Genomic DNA, 9678 nt, shown 5'->3' with positions numbered 1-9678 from the left:
TGGCATCTGATGCCTGATTGTCCAGGCAATGGGGAGAAAAGGGAAGGCTTGAGTAACCCATTGGCAGCGGGTTGGAAACAGACTGCGCTGAGGCCAAAGACTCAAGGGAAGATGAGCTGTCTAGACTCAGACGCTTTGGCAATTCTGTGGAATCTGTAAAAGATGATTAAGACAGAGTATGACACATGAGCTGGCACACATTGGCAAGACAAATAAATGTATTACAACCAAATAATTAATACAAACCAAATAGTGCCAGCAGAGACTGAAGAGCAAAGTGCAATGTGCGGCGGTTGGCTAGTTTGCCCGTTTTTAGCACCACTTCTTCTTGGCCTACCTCACACAAATCGAACCCTGTATGTTCATGCAATAACAAATGGCAATCATATCTATAAGTTATTGAATGCAATGCGAGAACTTTGACGTGGGAACAAGTTGACTCACCGAGTGCTGCCAAAAACTCATGGCATCCTGGAAGTCTCCAAAGTTGCACACTAATAGACACCTGAATCGGCAGGAGAGAGAAATCTTGTTCCTTCTCCCCCGTCTGGAGTTGCACTAGCACCTGGTGGAGCTGGGGTAGAAGAAAAACAGGGAGAGCAAAAATGTGAAGCTTTAAAATGTCAGTTTAACTAACTCAGTTAAAAGACCACATTATTTTATAGGACAGGGCTTTGATACATTTCTAGATACGAATCAGAATCAGAATCATCTTTATTTATTATTAATCATCTTTATTTATCTTTATTGCTTTATTTAAGTATGTAGAACACACAAGGAATTTGTTTCCGGTAGAACACGCTGCACTAGTATCGTCGTCAAAAAAACTGCTAAGTGGCACTATACAGTTCAATTTTGGCTACTGTTGAAAGAGTTCAAAGAGTTCAAAGAGTTAATGGCTTGGGGGAAGAAGCCGTTTGAATGTCTGCTAGATTTGGTGCGCATGGATCGGTACAAGTATTGGTTTTCGCCACAAAATGAGTAAATGGAGATCATTTCTACCAACAAATACAATGCACAAAAATGCATGACTACTGTATTTACAGGCAGGTGTTAAGTTGTTTCTATGTGTGACAGGTTGTAAATTATCGTATTTCCTATTTTGGTTACATTCACGTAGTTCTATTGGTTTACAAATGATATATATCGAAAATGTTTATTTAAACATGGAACGCTTGCTTCGGTTCGTGTTTCGTGTCGGACCGATTTAGATCGTTGGACCGAAAATTGTGCGTGTACGTTTGCATTAGATCGGGGCATTCGAAGTAAACCACTGTTGAGTCAAGACGTATCACATTGCTTGTCTTGTGGTTTTTTCCTGGATCCCACAACACCGTATCTCCCTTTTTATGTGCGACTCCGCTGCATTGTGTGCCGTCCGCCAGCTCCACGCGGTGTTTTTCCGGTCTGAAGGTGCTTTTGAAATTCTTGAACATGGTCACGTCGGGGATGATATGCGAAGTGGCTCCCGTGTCCACCATCAACCCTCTCTCTCGGTTGTTGCGACCCAACTGCTCCCTGGATCTGGTCTCGCTGTCCCTCAGCACGCTGTCGGTGTCGCCATCTTCTGACGATTTACTGGCGTTCATCTCGTCTGTACTTGTCCTTATGCCTGCACGTGGCGTCTTTGTGTGTCTTGCTTTTGCAACAAGTAGTTCATCTCCCATAGTTTCACCCGATTTTCGGAGTGCTGTGATGGTGGTTTCGGCTTTGATGATATAGTCTGTAACACTTTCATCGTTCCTATTTTGAAGCGACGTGAGCGTGGTGTACAGATTTATTATCCGTGGTTTTCCTTTCCCGGCATGATATTCTCTCAATATCTTCAAAGACGTTCTTCCATCATCGGGGCATCTCTCATTATTAATGAGAGGCTCTTGTCATCAAGCATATTTATCAATTCGGCATACGCATCGGCATTTTTCTCTGCATCCGTAGACATTTCGGAACTCGTCGCCTCCGGCTCTCCCAGCACGGTCTTCTTTAGTCCCAATAAATGAACATGTCCAAGCATTTTTGTTTCCCATATCTCGTACTTAGCTTCATCTCCGTCAAATGCCAGTCGAAGGTGCCTGCTTGCCCTTCCTTGATTCATCTTGACCGCTGTTTAGCCGGTTAGCGATAGCCTCGTTTGCTCACCGCTCGTTCAAGTCTGGATACACTTTTGGCTTCACTTTATCTCCCAAACGTCTCCTGGGCCCATAACATGTTGAGATCTTCAGCGCTTTGCGATGCGTTTGGGAGAATAAAGAGTCGAGATGGTCCTCTTGTTTAGATCATACAAGTAGGATATTTATTTGTCGGGAGAGAGTGTGTGTGCCTAAAACACAAAAAGCCCAACCGTGAGACCAGAGCCCCTCTCACTAATATTGTGACTACTCAGCCTTTTGAACTTGTCTCCGTTGACTTTTTGCATCTTGACAAATGTAAGGGTGGTTATGAATACGTGCTTGTGCTAGTAGACCATTTTACACGTTTCGCTCAAGTTTATGCTACAACGTCCAAATCTGGCAAAACAGCGGCAAACAAAATATTTAATGACTATGCTTTAAAGTTTGGGTTCCCCCTTCGAATTCACCATGATCAGGGTGGTGAATTTGAAAATCAACTTTTTGCTCAACTGAAGGAATATTGTGGGGTTGCGGGTTCAAGGACAACCCCCTACCATCCACAGGGAAATGGACAGGTTGAACGATTTAATCGAACACTGATCCAGATGTTAAAGACACTGACAGAGAAACAAAAGAGTAACTGGAAAGACTCACTAAACAAACTCGTTTATGCTTACAACTGTACCAAAAGTGAGGTGACAGGGTTCTCACCTTTTTACTTACTTTATGGACGTTCACCACGTTTGCCAGTTGATATGTTGTTTAGTTTGAATCCAAACTCTAACCAGGGTGAAACCAACCAGAAGGACTATGTGAAGAAGTGGAAACAGGGCATGGAGGAAGCGTATGCGATCACGCAAGAAAATAACAACAAAGCTGCTGCCAGGAGTAAGAGACTATATGACAGTAAACTAAAGTATTCTACCCTGTTGCCCGGTGATCGTGTTCTGGTTCGAAACTTAACCCCACGTGGAGGTTCAGGCAAACTGAGAAACCACTGGGAGGATGTTGTTCATACAGTGGTTCGTCAAGTCAGCCAAGACATTCCAGTTTATGAGCTGAAACCTGAGAGGGGGAAGGGCAGATCTAGGATACTCCACCGCAATCTCTTGCTGCCATGTGATCATTTGCCATTAGAGACTTCACTACAGTCCCAGTCCAAGGAAAAGTCCACTCGGCAACGACCGAACAAGATGCCGGAAATGGATCCGGAAGAGGATGATGAGGAGGATGAGTATTATCCAGTGTTGCATCGCCAGAGCACCCGACCAGACTCACCAGAACCGCGGGACGTGAGCTTCGTGGAGACAACCCACCATGATGACAATCAACTGGGGAATGAACTGCCGGGGACAGAGCCGGGAGCTGCGGAAGTTGACCAACCTCAGGAGGGCAACATTGGTCCGGAAAATGATGCACCTGTGACGGTGTGTCCCCCTTTTCCCCAGCCAACCCCCAGTAATCCTGATATTGGGGGAAATCAACGGCCACGACGAGAACACAGGAGACCCAAGGTATTCACGTATGATCGCCTTGGTTCGCCATCTTGCTACAATGTAGGGACAGTACCATATCATGGTGAACAGACAATGCCTTGGATGTATGGCGCACACCCCTATCATGCCACGAAATACTACAGAAATGGTTAATCGACACTTCGGTTTAATAGAACAGTGAGATGGAAACAAGAAGACCCCGATGAGCCCTGTATAAGTAAAACGGAATGTATGAAAAGAGTTCCAGTCTGTGAATTGTTGATTGTTATAATGTAAACAGAATGTATGAAAAGAGTTCCAGTCTGTAAACTGTTCATTATTATAGTTCATATTTGGATGCAGTTCATAATACCGTGCGTCATTGTTTTGGGCACGTCGTCCAGCGTATTTATGTATTTACTAGTACATATGTTGGGGACAACATCTATTTTGAGGGGGAGTATGTGACAGGTTGTAAATTATCGTATTTCCTATTTTGGTTACATTCACGTAGTTCTATTGGTTTACAAATGATATATATCGAAAATGTTTATTTAAACATGGAACGCTTGCTTCGGTTCGTGTTTCGTGTCGGACCGATTTAGATCGTTGGACCGAAAATTGTGCGTGTACGTTTGCATTAGATCGGGGCATTCGAAGTAAACCACTGTTGAGTCAAGACGTATCACATTGCTTGTCTTGTGGTTTTTTCCTGGATCCCACAACACCGTATCTCCCTTACTATAGTGGAGAGCGCAACATATGCGCTATGAATAGGCTTTAAAGGCAAGAGAATATTAGCAGTGCACATGTCCCTTTGCCTGGTATGTTTGGGATTAGCTGAGAACAGAGACACCTTTGTCAACCTGATGTAACTGTGTGAAGAGTGGTACACACATGCCTCTTTCCTCACTTGACTTTTTACATAATAGCTTTGTTGAATCTACCGTCTTGTTCAATTTTTCTGACCAAAAATTACCCAACAATGCAAACAATTCGTAATGTTTACAATAAATTGTTGATATGTTACATTTCATTCATACTAATTAATAAAAACTGCCATGCAGTCACTCCCATTCAATGACTGTGTTACAAAAGGTTTAGTGGAATGGATTGCAGGTTGGTGAAGGCACACTTACCATTGCCACAACATTTTTAACAGCCTTCAGATTGCACAGCAGAGGAAGAGGAGAGAGAATATCATTTTTATTGCATGCAAACAGGCCAGCTCACAAGGGTTCAGGTCAATAAGGATAATATTGGCCAAGAAACAGTAGTGTGTAAAATCATAGTACGGAAAAATATTTTGGAGGTTGAGACACTAAGACCTAATATCACACAGATAAAAAACAAGATTTCAAAAACTGAAAGCATAAAGTCACTGGTAGAACGGTACACACACTGCAGCTGATTCTGCCTGCACAACCAGCATGCGATCAATCACATTCAAAGTGTAGCTTAGCACTTTCCCACATAAACTGGGTGTGCTCCAGCGTCCGCCCGAAAATATCTATCATATCAAGAGCTGTTTTTTTCAGTGTGTTTCAGGAGTTTGTTGTTTGTTTGCTTATTGCCACAAGTGGGTAGCCATTTACCGTCTTAAAACATGTTCTTACCCCACATTCCACAGAAATGCGGATAAAGATTATTGTTGACTATGGTGTCACATGTTTGGCTGCAAGATAAGTAGACTTTGGATAAAACCAGTGCTTGAAGTAAAGCTAGAAATGCTTTCGTAGCACATTTCAATCAAGATTAAAAGGACGCTTGTGGTACTTGAGCAAAGGCGTATTTCTAGTTCCAACATCACTTTGACAAATATAAACCCTATAAATTGTTTGATGCCGACCAAAAATACAGTATGTTTAGCATGGTGTAGATGAGTCCATACCCTATTGATGAGCTGCTCCCCGGCCTCTGAAGCTGTGATGAGTTTGCACAAAGCCTGGAGCGCTTGTGGTGGCAGACCTGAGGGACAGGATCACAGTTATTTTTGTCAACATAGCAGATTCGTTAAAGGACAACCGACACCGTTTATTGTTTTCTAACTGACGTCAGAAAAACGTTGTATAGCATCGAAAATACTAAAAACACGCAGGCTGACATTTTTAGTCAAATGAAAACACCAATAAAAATGACTTAAAGTGTGCTAAAACTGAAAAAAATTGACCTGCGACTTGGGCATTTTCAGAAAGTCCCGCCCCCAGTTCATGACGTCACGCCAACACGTCTTGCCTTGCTCGAGAATCAAAAACAATGGCTTCAGATTAGGAGAAAATGCTTTCTTGTTACTCATCCAGTTATGAATATGATTCAAATAGTTCTGAAGAGGAAAGCTTAAATGTTTGCAATCGATGAAAGAAGATCTTCCGGGTCATTTTGAGGCGTCAGGACTGATGTGTAGCATATCAGAAAATGCAGAAGATGGCGCCCAGACTCCGTTGGAAATGGGCTGATTTGTCTGCTGGGAATTTGGGTCAGCGAATATCACACACACACACACACACACACACACACACACACACACACACACACACACACACACGCACGCACGCACGCACACACACACACACACACACACACACACACACACACACACACACACACACACACACACACACACACACACACACACACACATATATATATATATATATATATATATATATATATATATATATATATATATATATATATATATATATATATATATATATATCAGCCCGGTAGTCGATTGCTTAGCACACCGGCTCCACAGTGCAGAGGTCACCAGTTCGCGTCCCGGTCCGGCCTCCCTGTGTGGAGTTTGCATGTTCTCCCTGGACCCGCGTGGGTTTTCTCCGGTTCCTCCGGTTTCCTCCCACACTCCAAAAACATGCATGGCAGGCAGTTTGACAACTCCAAATTGTCCCTAGGTGTGAGTGTGAGAGTGACTGTTGTATGTCTTTGTGTGCCCTGCGATTGGCTGGCAACCAATTCAGGGTGTCCCCCGCCTCGTGCCCGAAGACAGCTGAGATAGGCTCCAGCAACCCCCGCGACCCTAATGAGGAATAAGCGGTACGGAAAATGAGATTATATATCCTTCTAATTTTGCCATCAACACGGATCAACACGAAGTTTTCAGACCAAACAAAGTACCAAAAAAATGCATTGTGTGTCGCTTTCTTGGCCAGGGGCGTTCCTTCCATGACGTGACGTCAGGAATCGTCACCAACTCAATAACCAGACTTCCTGAATATTTAGCGCGAGTCTTAAAACGTAAAATATAGCTATATGCATTGGAATCTTTGTAAAATACGCTCAGTAGAAGTCATTTGAAGTGGTTTTACAAATTATGGACACAACTTGACTAGGGGCGTCGGTTGTCCTTTAATTAAGGACAGGCTAAAGCCTAGAATTTAAGGTTTCGTCAATGCTAAATTTCAATTACTGGAAATTGTCCATGATGAGCACCAAATTACATCAGAATTGATTCTGTCCAGATCAGATATGATTTTATCATTTTTTTTGCTGACACACTAGTCTTGCATAATTAACAACAATAATCATCTTTTTAAAATTCTATAGCTGTCTACACTCGCTTTGTGGTTATTACCCAGAAGTGATTGTAAAGTTGTACTGCACTGCTGGAGTCTGTCCCCCGGGTCAGCAGTGGGAAAGAAAACTGCAGCGGGGATGCCGGTGCCTGCAGAGTCAAGGCGGAAGCCCACGGCAGTTAACAAAGCCTGCCACCCAGGGACTCCCCCAACTTTATTCTCCACACTTTGCTGGGACGTGTACATTGAGTTACGTTGACCATTCTGGATCCTTTGAAGAGACTTTTCCACCTGCAGGCAACACAGCAGTAACATCAGAAACATGGCTTTCCTTTTTAAACACTTGACCGTATGAGTGCATGTCTAACCAGGTGGAGTAAAACCCGCAGGGCATCACGTGCACGATCTGGATACTGCAGAATCTCTGCTAAAGCTTGTCCAATCAGGGAGGACGGACTGTTAAGTTTCACATCACTGCCGATCAGCATGTATCCTGGACAGAAAATATCATTTGAATGAGACCATATTAGGTAGTTAGATGTTTCCAGTGATTTTCCTTCATTATTTATTCTCATTTTCATTTTTACAACCAACCTGCCCAGTTGGAAGGGTGTGAGTATTGCTTGCTGCTCTGTACAGTTTTCATGGCATCTGCTAGTGCAGCACTAGCCTTAGTCCCATTTAGAAGGGCGGTGTAGAAGGCATGAACAAAAACCTTGGATGCTGCCACAGGGACAGGCCACAAAGACACAAGAACACACTGTGCCCCTGCAGCCAGGAAGGACCGCGTCAAGCCAACAACACCGTCAGCTGTCACCTTGCTGCTGGACTCGAGGTAAGAGCTGATGACAAAATATCAAAAGAGAAGTTTGATTAAAAAGCAACAGAAGAACTTGGACTATTTCTTTCAAGCCTCTATTTTGAAGACCGAAGAGGAGGTTTATGGATGTGGTCAAAGAAGACATGAATGTAGCTGGTGTGAGAGAAGAGGATGCACAAAACCGGGTAGATGGAGGACATTGATTCGCTGTGGTGACCCCTGAAGGGAAAAGCCGAAAGGAAAAGAAGAAGAATTTTCAATGTTAGATCAGGCCATTTACCATATTTTCATCTTAAAAATGTTTACAGTGATCCATCACACTTCGAGTTTTGTGGCGTTAGTCTTTTTTGTTGTTTAAACGTGCTCAGTCCCCTTGCCACCCCAAAAATGGGCATTTGGGAACATGCCCGTCCCTCCATGAAGATGGATGGTACCAGCAACCGGGACCCATTGCTTCAACAACGGTGGAGGTGTGTTTTGTGAGGAGCCTTATTTTGAACGTTTCCCCATCGGTCAGCTGTTTTTTAGACAGGTCACCAGGAAACAGTGACAGCTCAGGCAAAAACAAATAAAAAAAGAAACAACATCGTAACCTTAAAACTATTAAGATAAGATGACAAGATGAATGCCATCACGATGCCCACCACTGTGTTTATTTTATTTGATGTAAACTGTTCTGTGAAGTGCTGAGTCACAGATGCAGCTGTGAAAAATTTATATCACAATAAAGGTGTATGTTTTTATTGTTAATTAAAAAAACAAGGGCTGAGGGGCTGATCCTCATTAATAGTAAGCTACAGGGAATTACCATAGACATTGCTATTTACATTTCTTACGCTGGTTACTTCACCTACCCAAGAACCACCAGCTTGACAGGTAGCCTGAGGTCCAATATATCTGCAGCTGTCAAGAGAAACTCCTGTAAAGGTGGACTGTCACAAATACTGTCCACATCACTGGTGTCATCTTGCATGTGGTGAGACTCTGGGTTGGTGTAGCCACTTCCAACTGATTCCTTCCTGCCTCGAATGCTGCTTCCTCTCCTTATCCCGGTACCTCTGCCAATAGTTCCTCCTCCCACGTTAGCACTTGCATTACCAGGCACGTTTTCTGGGTTTGGGGTGAGCACCAGAGCAGCCAATTTCCATGAAATGTGAGTAGCAAAGTGGGCACACTCCGCCTGTGTGAGAGCACTCATGACCCTCTCTTTTGTCGCTGCAGTTCCAGACAGTGGATGGCATCCTAACAGCTCAGCTACCATGAGAGCCTCCTCTTCTGCAGAGGGCATTGGTCCCCACAGCCAACGGTCCATCACCGGTGAGGGTAGCCGAGGGTTTCCCACCACAGCTGCCATTGACACACCACCACAAGAAGCTGGTCCAGGACGTCGGTAGTGAACCTAACGTGAGGAAATGACAAAAAGATTGACCTCTTAGTTTTTAGGACAATGGCATAATACTGTATGTCAGTAAATACAGAGAATGAATGTAATTTGTAACTTTCTGGCGAAAAATGTGAAACCTTTGCACAGGAACCGAGGCCTTGGATTGAGGGAACAGCAATGAGGCTAAAACGCTCATAGAGATACTCATTGGATGAACTTCCTTTGAGCAGAGCAAAGGGGATAAGATAAAGTTCCCCCTCTAGCACCATGACAAGTTGTCTGTGTCTGCCCACCGGACCACTGGAGTGCATCAAACCCTATTGGACAAAATGATAAGTGTACAGATCGCCAG

General features: G+C 43.7%; 1 protein-coding gene across 4 annotated transcripts in view; it reads right to left on the bottom strand.

The window, feature by feature from the left end:
* LOC148899462 (tetratricopeptide repeat protein 28-like) overlaps positions 1 to 9678 on the bottom strand; it is a 234124-nt gene that overhangs the window by 2152 nt on the left and 222294 nt on the right. For 3 of the 4 annotated variants that reach the window (XM_088994706.1, XM_088994708.1, XM_088994709.1), the window contains 10 exons: positions 9464 to 9643; positions 8797 to 9341; positions 7717 to 7964; positions 7491 to 7615; positions 7182 to 7413; positions 5478 to 5554; positions 4726 to 4749; positions 445 to 574; positions 247 to 354; positions 1 to 153 (listed from right to left, as the gene is read on the bottom strand). The exon at positions 1 to 153 is cut by the window's left edge and continues 2152 nt beyond it. In XM_088994706.1, the coding sequence (XP_088850832.1) occupies positions 1 to 153; positions 247 to 354; positions 445 to 574; positions 4726 to 4749; positions 5478 to 5554; positions 7182 to 7413; positions 7491 to 7615; positions 7717 to 7964; positions 8797 to 9341; positions 9464 to 9643 (1822 nt within the window). The remainder of the gene's footprint in view (positions 154 to 246; positions 355 to 444; positions 575 to 4725; positions 4750 to 5477; positions 5555 to 7181; positions 7414 to 7490; positions 7616 to 7716; positions 7965 to 8796; positions 9342 to 9463; positions 9644 to 9678) is intronic. The other variant, XM_088994707.1, reaches the window with a different exon arrangement.

Source organism: Hippocampus bargibanti, linkage group LG04 (genome assembly GCF_051943395.1).
Source record: "Hippocampus bargibanti isolate YZ-2025 linkage group LG04, ASM5194339v1, whole genome shotgun sequence".
Taxonomy (NCBI): Eukaryota; Metazoa; Chordata; class Actinopteri; order Syngnathiformes; family Syngnathidae; genus Hippocampus; species Hippocampus bargibanti.
The sequence above is the reverse complement of the archived record's forward strand: the minus strand, read 5'-3'. Positions and strand labels throughout refer to the sequence as shown.